The sequence below is a fragment of the Scylla paramamosain genome, chromosome 11, assembly GCF_035594125.1.
Source record: "Scylla paramamosain isolate STU-SP2022 chromosome 11, ASM3559412v1, whole genome shotgun sequence".
NCBI classification, from domain to species: Eukaryota; Metazoa; Arthropoda; class Malacostraca; order Decapoda; family Portunidae; genus Scylla; species Scylla paramamosain.
In genome coordinates, this window is record NC_087161.1 from 11058253 (window position 1) to 11085000 (window position 26748).

General features: G+C 39.2%; 1 protein-coding gene across 2 annotated transcripts in view; it reads right to left on the reverse strand.

The window, feature by feature from the left end:
• LOC135104946 (tissue inhibitor of metalloproteinase-like) overlaps positions 1-26748 on the reverse strand; it is a 55941-nt gene that overhangs the window by 4814 nt on the left and 24379 nt on the right. For both annotated transcript variants that reach the window (XM_064012759.1, XM_064012760.1), the window contains one exon: positions 12177-12275. In XM_064012759.1, coding sequence (XP_063868829.1) covers positions 12177-12275 — 99 coding nt within the window. The remainder of the gene's footprint in view (positions 1-12176; positions 12276-26748) is intronic.

The window sequence follows — 26748 nt, forward strand, 5'->3', positions numbered from 1 at the left end:
ACAACTGGTGAACCTGCGATAGTCGAGGGATTACTGTATGTGAATCATATTCCATGCATAAGTGGATCAGGCATCTGTATTAGAGTTAGCAACTGGGAAAAAAAAAATGACAGATAGCTAAGAACATATAACTTCAGGGAAGCTGTTTTTAGAAAGATGTGAGATATGAAGTTCTCAATTTAGATTTTTTGTAAAGGACAGACTAAAACTAGAAAAGGGGAGACAGTTGAATGTGACTTGAGAGGATAGTCATCTAGTAAGTTGAGTTGAGTCAGTAGAAGGAAGAATTGGGTTTATGAGCCATTGAAGAGCAATGAATTTGCTCTTCCTCAATAAGAACTTTTATAAAGTTCAGAAGTTAGGCATTCTGTGACTTGCTTGCATGAACTGTTCACTTTCTGAAGGACTGGACATTTAGGGAATTATGTGGAAAATGCAGAGTGGTGCCATCAGCATATAGATGGACAGAACAATTTGATTTAGAAGATGATGAATTATAGAAAGAGCATGGGCAAGAGAACAAAATCCCAAGGAACACCACTGTTAGTAGACTTAGGAGAAGAACAGTGTCCATCTACCACAACAGCAATACAAAGGTCAGAAAGGAGACTTAAGATAATGTTACAAAGAGAAGTAGAGAAGGTGTAGGAGAATAGTTTCGATATTAAAGTTTTATGCCAGACTAAGATTCAGTGAGAAAAGCCAAATCACTTGTAAAATGGCAACAATGGGGCTTATACTGGAGATCAGATATAAGGGTGTGGAGTGATAGACGTTTAAAAATCTTCCTGTTAAGAGAGAGAGAAAAAAAAAGATCAAAGGAACAGAGTGATAGTTTGAAAAGTTACAATGATCATCCTTTCTAGGAACAGGATGCATGTAGGCAAAATTGTAGAAGAAAGGAAAATTAGATGTTGATAGAGTTGGAAAAGTTTGATCCGGTAAAACGGGAGTGCAGAGGCACACCACTTATGAACAATTACAGAGTGCCCACTAAGTACATAGGTCTTCTGAAGGTTAAGGCCATTAGGAAGAATCTTGGTAGGAGACAAAAAATACTCATAGTTGGAGGGTGGAGGAGAGGAATAAGCCTAGAATCATTGAATTTTTAGCTACTGTAATATCTGAGCAAATAGTTCAGCTTCAAACATGGATGAGATGGCAGTGGTGCCATCAAGTTGAAATAGAGGAGGGAATGCTGACAAAGAAAAGCTGTTGGAGATTTTTTGGCTAGGTGCCAGAAGTCAAGAAAAGAGCCAAATTGGGAAAGACTCTGACATTTCTATTGTTCAGAGGGATTTTGGCTAGCTGAAGAACAATTTTAGCATGATTCCTGGCAGAAATGTAAAACATGGGGTTTCAGGAGATGGAAGGCACAAGTACCACCATTTGTAGCATGATAACGGGATGAGTTGAACCAAGGCTTAGAATGTCTAAGGCGAGAGAAAGAATATGAAATGTACACCTCCATGCCAGACATGATGAACTCCAATATGTGCTCAGCACACACAGACAGATCCCTGACATGAAAGCAGCAGTTATTGCATGGAAAATCAAAAATAATATCTCCTAAGGACCTCTCAATTAGTGAATACCAATATACATCTGCTAGCTATAGACAAACCAGTGTTAAAATTGATTCAGTCAGCAACTTGTGACCATACCCATGAAGCAGACCATCCTATAAATTGTGAAGGATTTAAAATTCCAGCTATTGGTAGGAATGACTCTGAGCTGCTCAAGCTGGAGAGTATTCTGCAGTGTGTTGAGTGTCCCATGATCGGGGATCTAGTCTACAATGCCACACCTCAAGTTTCAATGAGTTCATTGAGATGTCTTAGCTTAGTTTCATTTGTTGTCTGTGAATCTTTCTTTATGCTAGACTTAATCTAATGTCATATTTTAGCTATTATATTTATTTTTACTTCACATGATTTTAACCGTTTTTAGGTCAGATGACGGAGCATGTGGACTCTGAAACATTGCATTAAAGATGTAGGTATATTCCAACCCTGGTCTTGATCTTGATTCTAGATTTGACATCTCTCTTTCCACACTCTTCCTCTTTGACTTTCAGTGGCTGTAGTTCATGATAGCACTTGATTACATACATTAGTATATTAATCACCAATATCTACTGAGCAATATGGGTTAATAAAGTGATAATCTCTCTCTCTCTCTCTCTCTCTCATATATATATATATATATATATATATATATATATATATATATATATATATATATATATATATATATATATATATATATATTGGAACCTCAGTTTTCAAACTTAATTAATTCCTAAGTGCTGCTTTGAAACCCGAAATGTTCGAAAACTGGAACTATTTTCCTCATAGGAATCAATGTAAAATAGACTGATCCATTCTCAGACACTGGTCCACCATGTCTTAGTGGGTAATGACCTATGCTCCCGCTGCTAAGATGGCTGCTCTACATCTCCAGGTTAGAAATTTTTTATTCAGAAAGGATATATTGAATGAACTTAGTGACAACAGAACTCATCAAAAGATATTGCTTAGACCATGCAGGCATTCTCTTTATCACCAATCAAGTGAAGGAAGCCTTATAGAGTGATGCAAAGAGGAGCAACCCCCTCATCAGCAAAATGAAGGTGATCATAATACTTAGACACCTTGCTGCTGGGAAAAGCTACTGGGAAAATGCAGATGTGCAGTAGTGATGGTGTTGTGTGTTATAAAGAGAGCCACAGGAGGCTCAGGATTACTCCTGAGTGCTGAACCTTGTTTGTTTACATCTAGGTTCTTCACAGGGTTACTGTATTTCTACACAACACTGTGTGGAATACTGAGTGTTTATAATTCAGTGGTCTGTTTTTCTACACCTACGTGGAATCCGCTACTAAATATAAAAGGAGAAATGTATGCTAATTTCAGGAAGTTAATTACTTTGACAATTATATATATATATATATATATATATATATATATATATATATATATATATATATATATATATATATATATATATATATATATATATATATATATATATATATATATATATATATATATATATATATATATATATATATATATAAACACAAATTTTGCATCATTTTAATACATAATTCTTTTTATATTCACACAGTTTCTTGGAAGGTGTGGATGTGGAAATTTATTCCACACTCAGCTGCTAAATGTCACAATATTTTCACACTAGCAGACAAAATTCCATGATACAGTAACCCTGGTTCTTCAACAAGATCACATTTAACTTATTTCAAAGATTGAATTGCTGTCTTACCCTCTGTGTCTCTCCTCCAAATGTATAAAAATGAAGGAAATATTTATAGAAACTGTAAATTAGTAAAAGATGATGGCTTTTGCTATGTCTTTTAGTATTTGAAATCAAGTAACTTTGTTTGAAAACTAAATTATGGTATGGCAACTGAAGTAATTATGAGTTAAATTTTTTTGTTCGAAAACTGAGTTGTTTGGAAAGGGAGATGTTCGGTAACTGAGGTTCCACTGTGTGTGTGTGTGTGTGTGTGTGTGTGTGTGTGTGTGTGTGTGTGTGTGTATATATATATATATATATATATATATATATATATATATATATATATATATATATATATATATATATATATATATATATATATATATATATATATATATATATATAGTAGAGGTGAACAGGGAAAACATCCAGAGTTCTTTCTTTTTCTTCACTTTATTTCTTGCTATGTTTCACCTTCACAGAAGGCATCTTCAAGCTAAAATATGTAATTATATTTAGAACATAATTAAAAGGATGTGTTTAAAAAAAAATAAGAGCAAAAACATTAACTCTTAATGGCCACAATAATAAAAAGTAGAAAGAAACCGACATATAAATGACGGTAAGCAACATTATGTTAACTAAAAACTAAATAAAAATGGCAAAGACAATGTGTGGAGCAAGAGTGATATATGGGTGAGTATATTAGACACTGGCATCTTCAGGCCAAAATATATGATTACATTTAGAACATAATTAAAGGGATACATTTAAGAAAAATAAAAAGAGCAAAAACATTAACACTTAAGGGGCACAATAAAAAAAAGTAGACAGAACCTGACATATGTATGAGGGTAAGTAATATTATGTTAAGTAAAAAATAAACATAAAACAGCAAAGACAATATATGGAGCAATAGCAATGTAGCAATAGGTGAGTATATTAGACACTGATATTTGACAAAAAAAACAAGTGGAAAAATAAATGAGTAGCTAAGTGAAACAGACCTGATGTGCACTCGCTGGTAGAAGGGTGAGGACTGACAGAGGGTGGTATTGTGGGAGTTAGATTGACTACTAGCTCAAAAACTGAAGCTCTGAACAGAGTTTATAAAAGGTACAATTGGGATGGTGATAATTGGTTACTTAATTCAGGTTTTAAGTGTGCAATATAAATATCTTCTAATATGTTAATGTCTGTATATGCATCTGCTTTATGTAATATTCTGAAGCCTTTTTCCAAAAATGGGTGGTCATGTTTGTGTGAATATGTTCTTATTGCTGAGAATGGGGGACAAGCTACTTGTTTCGGGTTTTGGCCGGAACACTTGAGTGGGAGGTAACTGCACTTCAGTGCTTTTTTCGTTAGACAAGAGGGAGGAAGGGGTTGTGAGGTCGAAATGAAGGACAACTTAGTTAAATCTAGAAAGGTAACTAGCTCAGAGATGGTGAGAAATAGCTTAAGTGTTTACTATACAAATTGTAGAAATATTTTGAATAAAATAGACTTGCCTAAAGGAATGGTGTGTGTAGAGAACCTTAATATCATTGCCTTAACAGAAACTTGGTTAGATATGTCAGGAAAAGTACTTAATCCTGAGGTTAAGATAGATGGGTATAGATTAAGATAGGTTAAGATAGATGGGTCAGATATGTCAGGAAAAGTATTTAATGCAGAGGTTAAGATAGATGGGTATACACTATTCTATAAAGACAGGGAAAACAGGAGAGGAGGCATCGCAATATACGTTAGGGACACACTACAGTGTTGTATCAACAACAGAATTAAAACAGAGAGCAAAACAGAGTCGATGTGGGTAGATATTAAGGGTGGATCACAATCAGTAGTACTGGGATTAGTGTACAGGCCACTGAATGGTACAAAGGAAATTAACACCTCATTATGGCAGGAAATAAACAGAGCAGGCAGGTACAGTCAGGTATGTTTGGTAGATTTTGATTTTAGGAACATTTCTTGGAGCCTGACGGTGGGTAACAGTGAAGCCGAGGAATTTCTTAAGGTAATTCAGGATAATTTTTTTAAAACAGATAATTATATAACCCAATATTCTAGATTTAATTCTAACTAACAGGGAGGAAGCAGTCACAAAGGTAGAGGTTGGAGAACAGCTAGGTAATAGTGACTTTTAGAAACAAGAACACTTATAAAATACCTGACTTTAGGAGAGCAGATTTTGAGGGATTAAAAAGTTACCTCCAAGGAGTTGACTGGCAACGGACTCAGGGTGAGGTCAGGTCCAGAACAGAGTTGAGAGAGGTAAGGCAGGATGAGAGAGGTGAGGTGAGGTGTGAGGGTGTAGGGCAAGAGGAGGGAAGAAGTGTCCCGAAGGGTCGGAGGAAGGAGGGAGAGGGGGTGATGTGTGTGAGTATGTTGGAGGGTCAGGTCATGCTGAGATGGGATGAGGTCAAGACGAGTAGATGAGGGAGTGGAGAGGATGGAAGGGGCCAAGATGAGAGGATGAGGTGAAGTAAATGTAGGTGAGTTGTATTAATATTTTGTGGATAAATTACATATAGGAAAATTAGCAAACATTTCGTATTGACCAATAAGATCACAGAAATATTACCCTAAATGAATGACTGCTAGGTTAAAACACTATATAGGGCAGAAGAGAAGTATATATAAAAGATTAAAAGCAAGGGAAGAGGTTTTAAGGCCACAGTATAATGAATTAGTTAGAACAGTCAGGAGGTTAACAAGGATAGCTAAAAGCAATTGTGAATTAAAGGCAGCCAGCCAGGCAAAGACGGACCCCAAGGGATTTTATCAGGTATATAGGGCAAAGAATACGGAAACTATAGGTCCATTAAAGACAGCAGATGGGGAACTGGTTAGTTCTGGGGAGGAGATTAGTAAAATTCTGAATGAGTGTTTTTTTAACTGTCTTCACCAAGGATGCAGGATGTGCCAAATAGTGAACAGATATTTAGAGCAGATGAGAATGAGAAGCTGACAGATATTACCATAACTAAGGAGATAGTGGAACAGGAGATAAGCTGAAAAAGTTCAAGACACCAGGACCAGATGAAATATATCCCAGAGTACTTAAGGAATGCAAAGAGGTTATTAGTGAGCCGTTAGTTTTGGTCTTTAGGAAATCACTTGAGTCAGGTGAGGTATCAGTAACATGGAGGCAGGCTAATGTAGTACCTATCTTTAAGAAAGGAGATAAAACATTAATGTCTAATTATAGACCTGTTAGCTTAACTTCTGTTGCAGGTAAAATAATGGAGTCAATAATAGCAAAGAACATTTGGGAACATTTAGATAAAATTAACTTGATAAATCAGTAAGAGTATGGATTCACGATGGGGAAGTCTTGCCTGATGAACTTGTTAAGATTTTACTGTAAAGTGTATGAGGCAACAGATAATGGTGATGGTTATGACATCTTATATCTGGACTTCAGTAAAGCATTTGACAAGGTACCCCATCGGAGGCTCCTGAGAAAGGTTACGGCACGTGGGATAGATGGGAAGGTCATGGCTAAGCAACAGGTGACAAAGAGTTGTAATAAACGGCTCTAATTCTGGGCAGGGTCATGTAATTAGTGGGGTGCCACAGGGATGTGGGATAGATGGGAAGGTCATGGCTAAGCAACAGGTGACAAAGAGTTGTAATAAACGGCTCTAATTCTGAGCAGGGTCATGTAATTAGTGGGGTGCCACAGGGATCAGTATTAGGGCCATTGTTGTTTTTAATATATATCAATGACTTGGATAGTGGAATTAGTATTGATGTTAGTAAATTTGCGGATGACACAAATATAGTTAGATTAATTAGATCTGAGTTGGATGCCATTGCTTTACAGGCAAATTTAGACAGGATGAATGAATGTATGGACAGATGGCAAATGCAGTTTAATATCAACAAATGCAAAGTACTTAGTGTAGGCAGAGGAAACTCATACAGTAGGTACACAATACATGATGAAACTCTGGTAGGTTCATGATATGAAAAAGAGTTAGGAATTATAATTAGCTCTGAACTCCGTCTAGTAAAGTAATGCACAGAGACCAGAAACAAGGCAAATAGAGTATTAGGATTAATTTTTAGAAATGTTAAAAGTAGAAGGCCCAAAGTAATATTAAAATTATATTTGGTGTTGGTCAGACCTCATCTAGACTACACTGTTCAGTTCTGGTACTCACATTACAGGAAGGACATAGGCCTATTAGAATCAGTACAAAGGAGAATGACTAAAAGGATACAGGGGAGGAGGAGTATTCCTTACAAGGGGAGACTGAAACTTAAATTTACATTCTTTAGAGAGACGTAGGTTAAGAGGGTTCCTAATAGAAGTCTTTAAGTGGTATAAGGGTTATAACAAGGGGGGCATAAGCAAAATTCTTAGAATCAGCAACTAGGAGAGAACAAGAAATAATGGGTTCAAGCTTGAAAAATTTAGGTTTAGGAAAGAGAAAGGAAGAAATTGGTTCTCAAATAGAGTGGTAGATGAATGGAACAAACTCAGTAATCAAGATGTTAGTGCTAAGACATTAGGGAGCTTTAAGAGATTAGACAGATTTATGGATGGGGATGGTAGATGGAAATAGGTAGGTATATTTCATGCAGGGACTGCCACGTGTAAGCCTGTTGACTTCTTGTAGCTTCCCTTATTTCTTATGTTCTTATGTTCTTATGTCCTGCATACATGTTAAATTATCTTTATGTTCACTAATTCTATGTGTAAAATTCCTCTTGGTTTCTCCTATATATTGAGTCTTACAACTTGAACAATTAAATTCATAAATGATGTTAGAGATGAGTCCAATAAAGATGCTGTCTTTAAATTTAAAGAAAGAGGCAATGGTGAAGTTATTGGTGAAGATGAAATTGAATTTAGTGTTAGGGTAGTGTGTTTTATCTAATAGTATATCTAAGGTGGCCATAGTAAGGTAATTTGATGTATTTCTTAGGTGTCTTCTCAGTGTCATTAGAAGAAAGCTTATTAGATTTGCTGTCTAGAAAGTTATAGATAGTATTATTGATGGTGCTTAGTGGATACCCATTATTATAGGAAAACGTCCTTAAAAAGTTAATCTCATGATCAAATGTAAATCAATTTGAAGACACTGTAGCAATGATATAGGATAGTTCTAATAGCATTAATCTTAAATAACTGAGGAATAAGAGAGAGATAATTAATCCCCAAACCAGTGAAAGTTGGTTTGCAGTAAACTGCTGTATGCAATTGATTATTATTATAAGTCACTGGTACATCTAGAAACACAATAGAGCCATTGTTTTCTGTGTCACATGTGAATTCAATATTGGGATGTTTAGAGTTAAGATAGCTGAGGAATCTAGGTATGTGTTGAGATTGTTTGAATAAAAGGAAGGTATCATCAACATATCTTCTGTTAAGTATAGGTTTGTATTCACTAGGGCAATCATTCATTCATTTGGTTTCAAGGTGACATAAGAAGGCATTAGCAAGAGTGGGACCAAGACAAGAACCCATGGCCATGCCATCAATTTGAACATATAATTTATATTTAAACAAAAGAGGTGTTTTTAATTAGTAAATTATTTTTAGTGTGATTAGAATAAGTATTATGTTCTTTAGATAGTTCATTACAGATGATCTCAATGGTTTCATCAAGAGGAATATCAGTAAATAGTGCCTTAACATCAAAACTTGCCATGACAGTATTATTGACTTCTAATTTATTTATTTCTTTAATGAAATCATAAGAATTTTTTAAGGTGAATCTATTTGATGTTAGAGGTTCCAATATGGGCACAAAATATTTAGCTAATTAATAATTAAAAGTATTAATGGTACTGAGGATGGGTCTGATACGATTATCAGCTTCGTGAGTTTTCAGAAGGCCATAAAGGATGCCAGGGGAGGAGCCACTAGTGAAGAGGTGATTAAAAATATCTTTAGTGATAACATTTAGTTTAAGGAGACTTCTCAACAGTCAAGCTAGTTTATTTTTAAATTCAGTAATATAGTGAAAAGATTTGTCTTCAATTTAAATTTAGAGGTATCACTTAAATGGGGGAAGCTTGATTAAGGATATCTCCTCTATAGTTCACTCATCATTTTAAACTTCACATTAAACGTTCCTTTCTGAAATTACTACAAGCTCTCTATGACTCTCTCACTAAATTAAAATCAAATTTATTATCACTTGCCTAGACAAAGGTCATGGCACAGTGGTTATGAATAAAAATGATCATAGTAAAGCTGAACATATTTTAAGTGATGCATCTAAATTTAAATTAATTAAAGACACACCCTTTCACTATGTTACTAAATTTGAAGATAAACTAGCATGACTGCTGAGAAGTCTCCTTAAACTAAATGTTATCACTAAAGATATCTTTAATCACCTCTTCACTAGTGTCTCCTCCCCTGGCATCCTTTATGGACTTCTGAAAACTCACAAAGCTGATAATCGTATCAGACCCTCAGTACCACTAATACTTTTAATTATTAATTAGCTAAATATTTTGTTCCCATATTGGAACCTCTAACATCAAATAGATTCACCTTAAATTCTTATGATTTTATTAAAGAAATAAATAAATTAGAAGTCAATAATAATGTCATGGCAAGTTTTGATGTTAAGTCACTATTTACTGATATTCCTCTTGATGAAACCATTGAGATCATCTGTAATGAACTATCTAAAGAACATAACACTTATTCTAATTACACTAAAAACAATTTATTAGCTTATTACACTTAGCAATTAAAAACTCCCTTTTTTTTTGTTTAAAAATAAATAATATGTTCAAGTTGATGGCATGGCCATGGGTTCTTGTCTTGGTCCCACTCTTGCTAATTCCTTCTTATGTCACCTTGAAACCAACTGGTTGAATGATTGCCCTAGTGAATACAAACCTATGCTTAACAGAAGATATGTTGATGATACCTTCCTTTTATTCAAATAATCTCAACACATATCTAGATTCCTCTGCTATCTTAACTCTAAACATCCCAATATTGAATCCACATATGACACAAAAAATAATGGCTCTATCGTGTTTCTAGATGTACTGGTGACCCGTAATAATAATCAATTGCATGCAGCAGTTTATTGCTGGTTTGGGGATTAATTATCTTTCTTCTCTTCCTCAGTTATTTAAGATTAATGCTATTAGAACTATCCTATATTGTTACTACAGTCAATCTTCAAATTGATTTACATTTGACCATGAGATTAACTTTTTAGACATCTTTCCATAATAATGGGTTTCTGCTAAGCATCATAATCTAGAACTTTCTAGACAGCAAATTTAATAAGCCTTCCTCTAATGACATCCAGATGACACCTATGAAATACATAAAATTACCTTACTATAGTTATACTATTAGAAAAAACTCAGTACTATACTTAAAACACACTACCCTGACATTAAATTCAATTTCATCTTCACCAATAACTTTAATATTGCCTCTTTCTTTAAACTTAAAGACATGATCCCTATTGGACTCATCTCCAACATCATTTATGAATTTGATCATTTGAGTTGTAAGACTCAATATATTGGAGAAACCAAGGGGGATCTTACACACAGAATTAGTGAACATAAAGGTAATTTGACATGTATACAGAAACAACTAGCTCATTTCCCATTATCAGCAATAAGAACACAGTCATATGAACATTATCACCCCTTTTCAGAAAAGACTTCAGAATAATGCAAAGAGCAGATGCACATATAGACATTAAAATATCAGAAGTTATTTATATTTAACAGTTAAAATCTGAATTAAATAACCAATTATCATCCTAATTGTACCTTTTATAAACTCTGCTTGGAGTTTCTTTTTCTAAGCTAATAATCAATATAACTCCCACAACATCACCCTCTGTTAGTCCTCACCCTTCTACCAGTGAGTGCACACCAGGTCTATTTCACTTAACTACTCACTTCTTTTTCTGCTTAAATACTCTAATATACTCACCCATATGTCACTATTGCTCCATACATTGTCTTTGCTGTTTTTATTTATTTTTTAGTTAACATAATGTTACTTACTGTCATACATGTGTCAGGTTCAGTCTACTTTTCATTATTATTGTGCCCCTTAAGGGTTAATGTTTTTGCTCTTATTATCTTTTCTAAATATATCCTTCTGTTTTTGCTTTTATTATTTTTTTTAAATATATCCTTTAAATGATGTTCTAAATGTAATTATATATATTAGCCTGAAGATGCCTTCTGTGAAGGTGAAATGTTGCAAGAAATAAAGTGCAAAAAAAAGGAAGAACTCTAGATGTTTTCAAGTTCACCTTTTCTATCTCAGAACTTCATTATATATATATATATATATATATATATATATATATATATATATATATATATATATATATATATATATAACACACACACACACACTAACATACGATATTAAAAATAGAACTTACAGAACTTTGTGTTTGGAAAGAATGGAGTCATTGCATTCAGTAACTTTTCATAACTATAAAAACGTTAATATCACATTTAAAACCAAACACAGGTCTTTCCTGTAATGGTAATTAATATCAGAAAAACAAATACTAAAAAAAAATAAAATAAAATATGGCAGGAACATCTAATCACTATGACAGGGAATATAATTATTTATTTATTTTATTTTGTTTTTTACTTAGATATACAAGAACCCCACACTCAGCTATTTGTTATCTTCATTATCAAGTTCCTATCAAGTTTAGTTCTTTTCTTCATCAATAACCATTACATTAGGACTTGTGTTCTAATTTTCTTTGTGATTTTGTCTCCTGGCTATGTTGAAAATGGGACTTTCAGTATTCACAAAATGTCACTAAATATATTGATATTTAATACCATATATAGTATTTAACTCCCTATCTGGTGATCTCAGGTACACGCAAAAAGGTAGAGAAAACACATTGGTTGTGGGATCTGCTTACAGATTGACGTCCTTGGCAATCTTGATGATGGCGTGAGGTGCTCCAGCTGCAGAAGTATGAGGCCCGTGGACAGGATTTATAGTGGTGACATGATAGGATCTGAAGGAAGTATTACAACTATATTAAATACAATGATGATGATAATGATGATCATGATGATAACAATAATAATAATAATAATAATAATCTAATAGTAGTAGTAGAAGTAATAATAACAACAACAATAATAATAATAATAATAATAATAATAATAATAATAATAATAATAATAATAATAATAATAACAGAAATTACCTTTAATAATAATAATTATTATAATATTATTATAGTTATTATTATTATTATTATCATTATTATTATTATTATTAGTAGTAGTAGTAGTATTAGTAGTATTAGTAGTAGTAGTAGTAGTAGTAGTAGTAGCATCATCATCATCGTCATATTTCTTAATAAAATTATTATAATCATCAATATTATAATAAATATAATTTGCCCTCTACAGAGTTGAATTTTGATATTATTATTACTATTATTATTATTATTATTAATAGTAGTAGTAGTAGTAGTAGTAGTAGTAGTAGTAATAGTAGCAGCAACAGCACCATTAACAGCAGTAGTAGTAGTAGTAGGAGGAGGAGGCAGTGAATACCTGCCAAAATGATAATTACTCCCAGAGAGGTCTGAAGCACTGGGCATGCTGTGAACTTATCATAGACCAACTGTTACCTCACTGCATGTTTTCCTTTATGTCTCACAACAAAAGGGGGCAGTCACAGCCTGCCCTTTAAAGACAACTCTCTTAATTCATAGAAAACTACATGCACATAAGTACACACACACACACACACACACACACACACTTCACTAAAAAATTTAAAGCAATATGGCAACTTGAGGAAGAAAGTAAACACAAAACTTGCTTTTTGTCTTTACTTAAACTAAGGTAAGATGGCACACAGTAACACTTGGGGCCGGGAAAAAAACTCCGCCACTGCTCTTGGGCTTGGAATGTGTTGGCAGGTGGGAAAATGTGTGGTCAGCTGTGGCCATGTCTGGTGGTCGGGACACTCTGCCCGTCCACCCACCTTCACACACCTCTGAAACTTGGGTCACTGACGTCACACCTGCCTACATGGTACCACACAAACACCCTGCGCCAACGACATCCTGCTAACATTTAAAGATCATTAACCACCACCAATAACAAAACCATCAATCATTATAAACAAACATTCAACAACACAAATAAAGGACAAAGGTATATGCTTGAAGGACACAACACATGCACACACACACATGCACGCAAACTCCCCCCCTGATATACTAATCACATAGATCACACAATCAAGGTCTCCTTAACCTCAATGAATGCCTCAGCAGTACACAGTCCAACTCCTCAGCAGCATCCTCTGAGTCAGTATCCTCCTCTGAGTCAGTCTCTTCACTCTTTTCGCTCTGGGCAGGAAGTTGAATGAGATGTTCCTTTTCCTTGTCATCCGTGGCTGTTTCAACTTGGGATTCCAGCGAGTAGCAGCGGCGGAGATGTCTGGCATGGTGAGGAATTCTGTCGACTTCCATTGCTTGTTGGGATAAAACTCTCATGACTGTTCCTTTTCTGTGCTTGTCATCACATCGAGCATTGGGTGGTCTCACTCACACTTCATCCCCAGCTTGGTAGGTGTTGTCTACTTCTGCTTCTTTCTTCTGACAGTGGTCCAGCTTAGTAGGTGTTGTCTACTTCTGCTTCTTTCTTCTGGCAGTGGTCCAATCCCTGAACTCTGGCACTGTACCGGTACAGCAAGTTTGCAGGGGCAGTTGATGGTGTGTGATCATCTCAAGGCATCAAATTATATAGATACACTGCCTCTGTTAAGGAGCAGCCCTTCCTCGCAGCGGTAACTTTCACAGTTCAATGGCATCTCTCAACTATACCTGCTACGAAAAGCAGTGTCATTGTCAGTCAGCAATTTTTCCCACGCTCCACATTCACAAAACACTGCCTCTAAATGTTCAACGATGCTTGTGCTTGTCTGAAGTCTCAGCTGGTGCCAGACAGCAAATCTTGATGGTCCACAGTCAATGAGTGTTAAGTACGGGCATCCACCACAGTGAGTGATGTCCATTCCAACTCTCTGCCAAACTTCTTCCATGTCTAGGTATCCCTTCCACCACTTCACTGGTGCTGGGTCGATGGACTGACACACCTCACACCTGGTGATGACAGCATGCACCTGTCGTCTCATGACTACTGGGTGCACTCGCTTCATGAGATAAAGCGTGCATTTGATACCTGGATGACCCACAGAATTATGTATCTCTGCGATGACGTCTTCAGTTATGCCAGTGCCAGCTGCGCACGCTGAGTGGATAGCTGCAGGGTAGGCAGTGGACTTAAACCATCATTGCAGCATGTGTGTTAGACTGTCAGCCTTGTTGTCAGAGGAGGGCATGAGGCTAACTGTTAGCTGGAGGCCACACTCCTCAATCAGTGACAACACTATCCCCACTCTCCTCTTGATCAGCATCTCACTCGCAGCCTTCGTTCTCTGCCTTGTTCTCCCCAAGAGGCCGTCCGAGATCCAGTGATGCACTGTCAAGGAATCTGTCAGCAACTCCAGCTTCTTGACTTGCCAAGCCACAGCAAGGTACAGGCCTTTAATGGTTGCATCCAACTCAGCTAGATTGATGTGACATGAATCTTCCTTGCACAACCAGCTTGTGTCTTTGATAATATGCCCACCGATCTCTATAGCAACACCAAGTGCCAAAGAACTAGCATTGACCCACACCTTTGACCACAAAATTTGACCACACCTTTGACATCCCACCTTCCTCGCACCAGATCGTTTCTTCTGACCTTGCACGGTCTCCTCCATGAACCCTCTGACCTCTTTGTCAGCAACGATGTCATCCCATCTCTCCATGGCGCGATTAACTCTTTACTTAATCCTTTCCTTCCGGCAATCGTATATATACGATTGCAAAAATGCGTCCGTAGCGACAGCGATCATACCTGTAATCAAGAATTTTTGCGCCTCAATTTTGAGCTCCAAGCGCAGTTTCTCGAGTCAGATGGTGTGAGTGGAAGTGTCTGGCATGTTTCCACATGTAGTGTTGTCACTAGCTCTGGAAATTTAGTGGTAACTAAGCTATTTTCCCTTTCTCCGGGCGACACTTGGCAACCCCAGCGACCCGCCGGGTGGAAAGCACTCGCCGGGTGGAAAGCACCATGATAAGTGCGAAGAGACATCCTGATAAGAGTGAAGGATCTCAGATCATAACTCACCATGGAGCAGGACAGAACATAAGTATTTAGCAGTGTTTCTGAGTTTGAAGACAGTGACAGTGAATGTTTAGAAGAAGAAGCTGAAGAAAGCAAAGACATTAGTGAGGACTCGGAAAATGATTTACAGGATCCACCTGTTTTATCAGAACAGAGATGATACCTATCATTCTTTCATGTTAATTTTTTTCATTATCTTCGATTTTATAATAAAATGGTAGAAGGTAACTTGTCAGAGAGAGAGAGAGAGAGAGAGAGAGAGAGAGAGAGAGAGAGAGAGAGAGAGAGAGAGAGAGAGAGAGAGAGAGAGAGAGAGAGAGAGAGAGAGAGAGATAATGTTATTTGCCTGAAACTTGATATGAAAAGGGATGAAATCTCTCTCTCTCTCTCATTGGAAGTGTACAATTTCCCCTCCAAGATGAGAGAGAGAGAGAGAGAAAGAGTGTGTGTGTGTGTGTGTGTGTGCGTGCGGTGTTATCGCTCTCTGGGCTGTTTCTGGATGATGGATTACACAGCGGGAAGAGGAGGAGTCCTTTATAAGGCATAAACTGAACTTTCAGAGGTCACATCGAGCTACAAAGTACATTATTGTATTCAGAATAACAAAGAGAAAATAATTATTAGTATTCAAACAATTTTCTGACAATTTCTAGGTTTACCATTTTTAGCCGTCATACAAAACAGGAAAATAATTTAAGCGCCGGAAGGAAAGGGTTAATGAAAGCAGTTGCCACCTGCAACCAGCCACACATGTGATAGAGGCCCACCAGCTTGCCACAGAACGAGAAAACTGTTCATCACGTCAACTCACTCAGCATGTCACTCACTTCACCGTCTCTTCTCCAGACAAGACTTCCCTGCTCCCCCCCGAGACCCTCAGGCCCAACATTTGAGCTCCATCAGCGACCTGTTTGTGCGGTTTACTTGTCAAACCAAAGTTCCTGAGATGTTCTTGCACATGACTGACCTTGACAATTTCTTCATTTGTGAAGATGTCATCAATGTATGCCGACGTCCCCCTCCTCACATCTGGCTCTTGCAAAAGGACTCTGTTTATAAATACCGCTTTCATAACTAGTGGGGCAACGTTCAGCCCAAAACCCAGTCGTGTCAAGCAATACCTCTAGCCCTTAAAAAGGACAGTCTGGTATGGCCACAAAGATTCAAGAATCCTTGTTTGCAAGTATGCTTTTGTCAAGTCCACCATGAACACATTGACACCTCCTCTCCTCTACTCCTGCATGAGATCTGCACATACGTCCGAGTGTGCTGTGAACGCGTCGATATGTATGTTGAGTTCTCTAAAGTCCATAACGGACCGCACTTTCCTTTTGTCATGTTGTACCACTGTCATCAAGGGGATTAGTCCTTTAGCTGCTCCGAATTTATGTTTGTCATATGGAAGCAGCCACCCATCCTTGATCCACTTTCCAAGCTCTTCATCATACACCTCCCTGACCTCATGGGGAATGCTGTACGTCTCTACCTTATTCTGCAGACACCAGGCTCCTTACCCTCCAACCACTTCCAACCTGCAGTCCAAGAATTAGTCACAGGATCATAAGCCGCGGTAAAGTCAGGTTCGTCAACTTCCTCCACTGTGCCCACTGCTGTGCAAATCATTGTTTCATCTACACCGAAACGCACACCACACTGGCCATCAACTGCAACCCTTCCGAATGCCCTGATGCTGTCCATGCCCAAGATAAATATAAATCCAAGGGGCATTGAAGTAGTCACATTCACACTTACGATCATTGAAGCCCCACTGCTCAGCTGAAGGCGCACAGAACCCGTTCCCTTGCACTGCCATTCCTCTCCACTAACAGTGAACAATCTAACAGCACCCTTCTTCCACGTTTTGCAGCACAAGACATGGGCAATGCTTTGTGAGCACCTGGTATCCACTAATGCACAACACTATATGCTCTCCATACTCACTACTGCACTTGGCAACACCTCACTCACTAACCACTAGGTTAGGAGAGGAGGCTGGCACTGATGCCCCCTTTCCAGGTGCATTTCCTGGACACGCAGAGGCAATGTGGCCCACACCACCACACTGGTAACACCTTCCTTGTCGCTGAAAGCAGCCACCACCACTTCGCATTGTACCACCATTCGCTGTCTCACCCTTGCGGCGAACTAAACAGTCCCTGGTGGAATGATTTGGACTGTTGCACGCAAAACATCGCTGACTTGATCCAAACACTCCAGGCATAGTGACAGAGTGCATTGTGGCTCCAAAACACACCTTTGGTGATTACAGGGGACTGTTTTCTCTGATGACTGCTCTTGCCTGGGAAAGGATCTGATCCAAGTCCAGGGCCTCCATGCACGACCCAGCCCTGAGCAGCTGGTGGACACTCTCTGGCAGTCCAGCTACGAAGGCGCATGCAAAGGCTTTGTCGGACATCCCACCAAACGGGGATGCCAGACGCTGCAGCTCCACTATGTACACATCCGGTGACTCCCCAAGGTGCAGCTTCCTACCATAGACTGTTCATATACCACGTACGGGTCCACAGCAAATGAAGCCAGCAGTGCTGCCTTCACCTTCTCAGTGCTCTTCCTGTCTTCCTCCACCAACTGCAGATACACAGCGAAAGCACCACCAGTGAGTTGGAGAGGAATCACGCTTGCTATGTCATTGACTTTCCAGAGTTTACACACAAGTTCCAGTTTTTCCAGCCACCTGACCACCGACTGTGTGCCACTTCCATCATACTCTGGGATCAGCTTCAAGTCAAAATGTCTTTCCATACTGCCTAGATAGCTTGAGGCAGAAAGTAAATACAAAACTTGCTTTTTGTCTTTACTTAAACTAAGGTAAGACGGCACACAGTAACACTTGGGGCCAGGAAAAAACTCCGCCGCAGCTCTTGGGCTTGGGACGTGTTGGCAGGTGGGAAAACATGTGGTCAGCTAGACTGGTTGTGGCTGTGTCTGGTGGTCGGGATGCTCTGCCCATCTGCCCACCCTCACACACCTCTGAAACTTGGGTCGCTGACATCACACATGCCTACATGGCACCACACAAACACCCTGCGCCAACGACATCCTGCTAACATTTAAAGATCATTAACCACCACCAATAACATCAATCATTATAAACAACCACTCAATAGCACAAATAAAGGACAAAGGTATATGGCTGAAGGACACAACCACACTTAATGGTCTGGCATACATGGGACACTAGAGGACATGGAAAGAGGCTGAAGAGGAGTGCTTGTAGAAGAGATGTCAAAAAGTAGTTTCCCATATAGAAGTATTGATGTATGGAACAGTCTGGATGTGGAGATAGTAAATGCAGAAAGTATACGTGGATTTAAGGCTAAGTTGGATATTAAAAGATATGGAGATGGGACAGCATGAGCATAGCTCTTTTCCCATAAAGCACAACTAAATACATGCATGCACACAACTCCTACACCAGCTTTGGAGTCCCCATCTGGGGAGGGGACTACAAATCTCCCCAGTCGAACTGCTCTTCTGGTATTGACCTGAAGTGTCTTGACATGCCCCCCCAACTTTTTCTGCATTAAGTTCAACAACATTTGCAGCCTCAGATCTAATTTTAATCTGTAGACCATCACCTCTCCTCTAAATATCATCTTTTCCTCACTGAAACACAGGTGTCTTAGGCAACTGACAGTAGCCCCTTTTCTGTTCCTTCTACTTTCTCTTTCCTCATTTTCAATCCAAAGCTGGATGTTGCATCTATGTGCGTGCAATGACTTAACCTGCACTTGTACCCACGCTCTTGAACCATCTGAGTTTTCCATGTGGCTATGACTAAAGACACTCTCAAACTAAATTTATCTGTGCTGTTGACCTCTCACCTAACTTCTCTGACTATAAGAAATTCTTTGACTACTTAACTTCCAAAGTGGAGCACATTCTGACTCTCTTCCCTTTTGCGGAGATCTCCATTCTTGGAGACTTCAATGTTCACCATCAGCTTTGGCTTTCCTCTCCTTTCACTGACCATCCTGGTGACCTAGCCTTTAACTCTATCTTCCAGCAGCTGGTGCAACACCATACTTGTATTCCTGACTGTCTAGGAGATACATACAACAAATTTGACCTTTTTCTAACCTCTAATCTATCTGCTTATGCTGTCACCCTATTTTCTCCACTGGGCTCCTCCAATCACAATTTCAAATCTGTATCTTGTCATATCACTCCAATCCCTCCTCTGGACCCCCTAAGGTAGAGGTGCCTCTAGTATTTTGCCTCTGCTAATTGAGGGACCTGAGGAGGTATTATGCTGATTTTCCTTGGAATGACAGCTGCTTCTGTGTCAGAGACCCATCTCTGAGTGCTGAGCACATAACAGAGGTGATAGTGTATGGCATGGAGGCGTACATTCCTCACTCTTTCTCTCGACCTAAACCTTCCAAACCTTGGTTAAACACAGCTTGTTCTTGTGCTATACATGATAGAAAGGTGGGTCACAAAAGGTACTTGAGCCTTCCATCACCTGAATCTCATGTGCTTTGTATTTCTGCACGGAATCATGCCAAGTCTATTTTCCAACTAGCTAAAAACTCCTTCATTAATAGAAGGTGTCAAAATCTTTCAAGATCTGTCTCCCCTCATGACTTCTGGTACCTAGCCAAAAACATCTCCAATAATTTTGATTCTTCATCTTTCTCTCCATTATTTCAACCTGATGGCACCACTGCCATCTCATCTATTTCTAAAGCTTGAACTTTTCACTGAAACCTTTGCTATAAACTCTACCCTAGATGATTCAGGGCTTGTTCCTCCCTCTCCTCCACCCTCTGATTACTTCATGCTACCCATTAAAATCCTTCGCAGTGATGTTTTCCATGCCCTTGCTGGCCTTAACCCTCAGAAGGTATTATGGACCTGATGGAGTCCCTCCTATTGTTCTCCAAAACTGTGCCTAAGAGCTTGCACCTTGCCTAGTCAAACTCTTTCAACTATGTCTGTCAACATCTACCTTTCCTTCTTGCTGGAAGTTTGCCTGCATTCAACCTGTTCCTAAAAAGGGTGACCGTTCTAATCCCTCAAATTACCGCCCCATTGCTTTAACTTCCTACCTATCTAAAGTTTTTAATCTATCCTCAACAGTAAGATTCTTAACATCTATCACTTCACAATCTTCTACCTGATCACCAGTAAGGGTTCTGTTGAGGCTGATCTACTGGTAATCCTCTGGCTTTCGTTACTGAGTCTTGGTCATCCTCTTTTAGGAATTTTGGTGTAATTTTTGCTGTGGCCTTAGACATATCAAAAGCTTTTGATAGAGTCTGGCACAAAGCTTTGATTTCCAAACTACCCTCTTAAGGCTTCTATCCTTCCCTCTGTAACTTCATCTCAAGTTTCCTTTCTGACCATTCTATTGCTACTGTTGTAGATAGTCACTGTTCTACTAAATCTACTAACAGTGGTGTTCCTCAGGGTTGTGTCCTGTCACCCACTCTCTGCCTATTATTCATCAATGACCTTCTAAACTAAAATTTTGTCCTATCCACTCCTAAGCTGATGATACTATCCTGCACCTTTCCATGTCTTTTCAGAGATGTGCAATCCTTCAGTAAATAAACAATTCACACAAGGAAGCCACAAAATGACTGATTTATGATTTTTCTAAAATTTCTGATTGGAGCAGAGGGATTAGTATTGTTCAATTCCTTCATCTATCAGCTCAACACAACCTTCCAGACAATTATCCCCTCTTCTTTAATGACACTTAACTGTCCCACTCTTTTACACTGAACATCCTCAGTCTGTCCTTTACTTATAATCTAAACTAGAAACTTCACATCTCATCACTAGCTAAAACAACTTCTATGAAGTTAGGCATTGTGAGTCATCTTCATCAGTTTTTCTCACCCCATCCCCAGTTGCTGACTCTGTACAGGGACCCTGTCTATCCATGTATAGAGTATGCTTCACATGTATGTGGGGGTGGGGTTCCACCCATACCACTCTTTTAGACACGATGGAATCAAAAGCTTTTAATCTTATCAACTCTTCTCCTCTAACTGACTGTCTTCAGTCAAGGAGGAGTCAGTAGGCACCTGCCAAAACGATAATTACTCCCAGTGAGGTCTAAAGCACTGGATCAGGGGGTGCTGTGAACTTATCATTAAACTCAGTGTGATCCTTTGTGTCTCACAACATAAGGGGGCAGTCACAGCCTGCCCTCTGAAGACATCTCTCTTCCTTCACACAAAACTACAAGCACCTACTAACACACACACCCTTCACTCAAAATTTCAAAATTATCATGGCGACTCCTACACCAGCCTGGGAGTCCCCCATCTGGGCAGGGGACCACAAACATTCCCAGGTCGGACTGCCCTTCTGATGACGACCCTAAGTGTCTTGACAACCCACTCAACTTTTTCTTCATTAAGTTCTGCAACATTCATGGTCTAAGATCTAATCTTCAATCTGTAGAACACCACCTTTCCTCTTCTTAACCTCATCTTCTTTTCCTCACTGAAACTCAGGTGTCTGAGGCAACTGACAATAGCCCCTTTTCTGTTTCCTCCTACTTTCTCTATCCTCATTTTTTATCCAAAGCTGGGTGTTGTGTTTATGTGCGCAACAACTTAACCTGCTCTCGTGCCCACACTCTTAAATCTTCCGAGTTTTCCATCTTCCGAGTTTTCCACCATCTGGCTACGACTAAAGAGTCACTCTTAAACTAAATTTATCTGTGCTGTATACCTCTCACCTAACTCCTCTGACTATAAGAAATTCTTTGACTACTTAACTTCCAAAGTGGAGCACATTCAGATGCTCTTCCCTTTTGCAGAGATCTCCATTCTTGGAGGCTTAAATGTTCACCACCAGCTTTGGCTCTCCTCTCCCTTCACTGACCATCCTGGTGACCTATTCTTCAACTTTGCTATCCTCCACGACCTAGAGCAAATGGTGCAACACCCTACTCGTATTCCTGACCCTCTTGGAGATATGCCCAACATTCTTGACCTTTTCCTGACTGCTAATCCTTCTGCTTATGCTGTCACCCTCTCTTTTCTGTTGGGCTCCTCCGATCACAATCTCATATCTGTATCTTGTCCTACTGCTCCAGTCCCTCCTTAGGATCCCCTTAAGCGAAGGTGCCTCTGGCATTTTGCCTCTGCTAGTTGGGGGGGGATCTGAGAAGGTATTTTGATGATTTTCCTTGGAATGACCACTGCTTCCGTGTCAGAGACCCGTCTTTGTGTGCTGAGCGCATAACAGAGGTGATAGTGTCTGGCATGGAGGCGTACATTCCTCACTCTTTTTCTTGCCCTAAACCTTCCAAACCTTGGTTTATTTAACACAACTTGTTCTCGTGCTATACATGGCCCACAAAAGTACTTAAGCCTTCCATCACCAGAATCTCATGGACTTTATATTTCTGCCCAGAACCATGCCAAGTCTGTTCTCCAACTAGCCAAAAACTCCTTCATTAACAGAAAGTGTCAAAATCTTTCAAGATCTAACTCCCCTCGTGACTTCTGGCATCTAGCCAAAAATATCTCTAATAACTTTGCTTCTTCTTCTTTCCCTCCTTTATTTCAACCAGATGGCACCACTGCTATCACATCTATTTCTAAAGCTGAACTCTTCGCTCAAACCTTTGCTAAAAACTCTATCTTGGATGATTCAGGGCTTGTTCCTCCCTCTCCTCCACTCTCTGACTATTTCATGCTACCTATTAAAATTCTTCACAATGATGTTTCCCATGCCCTCGCTGGCTTAAACCCTCGGAAGGCTCATGGACCTGATGGGGCCCCTCCTATTGTTTACCGAAACTGTGCCTCCGTGCTTGCACCTTGCCGAGTCAAACTCTTTCAGCTCTGTCTGTCAACATCTACCTTTCCTTCTTGTTGGAAGTTTGCCTACATTCAGCCTGTTCCTAAAAAGGATGACCATTCTAATCCCTCAAACTACTGTCCAATTGCTTTAATTTCCTGCCTCTCTAAAGTTTTTGAATCTATCCTCAACAGGAAGATTCTTAAACGTCTATCACTTCACAACCTTCTATTTGATTGCCAGTATGGTTTCCATCAAGGCTGCTATACTGGTGATCTTCTGGCTTTCCTTACTGAATCTTGGTCATCCTCTTTTAGATATTTTGGTGAAACTTTTGCTGTTGCCTTGGACATATCAAAAGCTTTTGATAGAGTGTGGCACAAAGCTTTGATTTCCAAACTACCCTCCTATGGCTTCTATTATTCTCTCTGTAACTTCATCTCAAGTTTCCTTTCTGACCATTCTATTGCTGCTGTGGTAGACGGTCACTGTTCTTCTCCTTTATTTATTGACAGTGGTGTTCCTCAGGGTTCTGTCCTGTCACTCACTCTCTTTTTCTTATTCATCAATGACCTTCTAAACCAAACTTCTCGTCCTATCCACTCCTACGCTGATGATACCACCCTGCACTTTTCCACATCTTTTCATTGACGTCCAACCGTTCAGGAAGTAAACATTTCATGCAAGGAAGCTACAGAATGCCTGACTTCTGATCTTTCTGAAATATCTGATTGGGGCAGAGCAAACTTGGTATTGTTCAAAGCCTCAAAAACTCAATTCCTCCATCTATCAACTCGACAACCTTCCAGACAACTATCCCTTCTTCTTTAACCCTTTCCTTCCGGCAATCGTATACATACGATTGCATCAATGCGTCCGTAGCGACGGCGATCATACCTGTAATCAAGAATTTTTGCGCCTCAATTTTGAACTCCAAGCGCGGTTTCTCGAGTCAGATGGTGAGTGAAAGTATCTGGCATGTTTCCACATGTAGTGTTGTCACTAGCTCTGGATATTTAGCGGTAACTAAGCTATTTTCCCTTTCTCCGGGCGACACTTGGCAACCCCAGCAACCCGCCGGGTGGAAAGCAGCTTCCGGTGCTTCTTGCCAGCTATTGTTGCAACATACCCTAAATTTTCTAATATATCTGTAATTCTTCTCAATTCTCAGAGCATATTTTATATAAAGTCACTTATTATGTTTTTCCTCCTCTTGTACAGGAAAGTGAAAAAAAAATATTACCTATCATTCTTTTATGTTATTTTTTTCATTATCTTCAATTTTATAATAAAATGGTAGAAGGTAACTTGTCAGAGAGAGAGAGAGAGAGAGAGAGAGAGAGAGAGAGAGAGAGAGAGAGAGAGAGAGAGAGAGAGAGAGAGAGAGAGAGAGAGAGATATCAACTAACAGGTTGGCGCATGAAAGCGTGTGTGTGCGTGTGAGAGAGAGAGAGAGAGAGAGAGAGAGAGAGAGAGAGAGAGAGAGAGAGAGAGAGAGAGAGAGAGAGAGAGAGAGAGAGAGAGAGAGAGAGAGAGAGAGAGAGAGAGAGAGAATGTTATTTGCCTGAAACTTGATATGAAAAGGGATGAAATCTCTCTTTCTCTCTCTCTCTCTCTCTCTCTCTCTCTCTCTCTCTCTCTCTCTCTCTCTCTCATTGGAAGTGTACAATTTCCCCTCCAAGATGAGAGAGAGAGAGAGAGAGAGAGAGAGAGAGAGAGAGAGAGAGAGAGAGAGAGAGAGAGAGAGAGAGAGAGAGAGAGAGAGAGAGAGAGAGAGAGAGAGAGAGAGAGAGAGAGTGTGTGTGTGTGTGTGTGCGCGCAGTGTCATCGCTCTCCTGGCTGTTTCTGGAAGACGGATCACACAGCCAGAGGAGGAGGAATCCTTGATAAGGCATAAACTGAACTTTCAGAGGTCACATCGAGCTACAAAGTACATCATTGTATTCAGAATAAAAAAGAGAAAATAATTATTAGTATTCAAACAGTTTTCTGACAATTTCTAGGTTTACCATTTTTAGCCGTCATAGCAAACGGGAAAGTAGTTTAAGCACCGGAAGGAAAGGGTTAATGACACTCAACTGTCTCCCTCTTCTACACTGAACATCCTCGGTCTGTCCTTTACTTATAATCTGAACTGGAAACTTCACATCTCATCTCTAGCTAAAACAGCTTATATGAAGTTAGGCGTTCTGAGACGTCTCCGCCAGTTTTTCTCAACCCCCCCCCCCAGCTGCTAACTCTGTACAAGGGCTTTATCTGTCCATGTATGGAGTATGCTTCACATGTCTGGGGGGCTTCCACTCATACTGCTCTTCTAGAAAGAGTGGAATCAAAAGCTTTTCATTTCATCAACTCCTCTCCTCTAACTGACTGTCTTCAGCCTCTCTCTCATCGCCGCAATGTTGCATCTCTAGCTGTCTTCTACTGCTATTTTCATGCTAACTGCTCTTCTGATCTTGCTAACTGCATGCCTCCCCTCCTCCCATGGCCTTGCTGCACGAGACTTTCTTCTTTCTCTCATCCCTATTCTGTCCACTTCTCTAATACAAGAGTTAACCAGTATTCTCAATCATTCATCCCTTTCTCTGGTAAACTCTGGAAGTCCCTGCCTGCTTTTGTATTTCCACCTTCCTATGACTTGAATTCCTTCAAGAGTGAGGTTTCAAGAAACTTATCCTTCAATTTTTGACTACCGCTTTGGACCCTTTTCTAGGACTGGCATCTCAGTTGGCTTTTTTTTTTATTGGAATTTTTTGTTGCCCTTGGCCAATGTCCCTCCTACATAGAAAAAAAAAAAAAAAAAGGAAGGGAAAAAAAGCCTCTTTCTCATCTTTATAATGTTGCATCTCTTGCTATCTTCTATTGCTATTTTCATGCCAACTGATCTTCTGATCTTGTTAACTGCATGCCTCTCCTCCTCCCTCAGCCTCACTGCACAAGACATTCTTCTTTCTCTCACCTCTATTCTGTCCACCTCTATAATGCAAGAGTTAACCAGTATTCTCAATCATTCATCTCTTTTTCTGGTAAACTCTAGAGCTTCCTGCCTGCTTCTTTATTTCACTTTCCTATGATATGAACTCTTTCAAGAGGGAGGCACTTAGGTCCACTTTACACAAGTCCATTTTTATGGATCCTGTTTCCGTTCACCATACAACAATGACATCATGGAGTTTGCGACCATCTCTGTATCCATGTTTGTCAACAGGGCTGTGCAGAGAAAAGACCTCCTCGACAAGGAATTTATACACTTCTTGCCACTTTGCTGCTTGCAGCTGACAAAGAGAGGTCAGTGGGGTGGAGAAGAGTGTTATTTATTGGACAGTAAAGAAATATATGTAACTACATGCTAGTGAATCATATAAGGCACAGTGTGGGCTGTAGAGTCTGCTGTATTATTCCTCATTGTGGTGGAGAGGGAGATTGTATTAGTATTTTCCGGTTCTTAGTTACTAATACATTGTCATTACCACAGCTAATGCATGAGGTTTGTTGCATTTC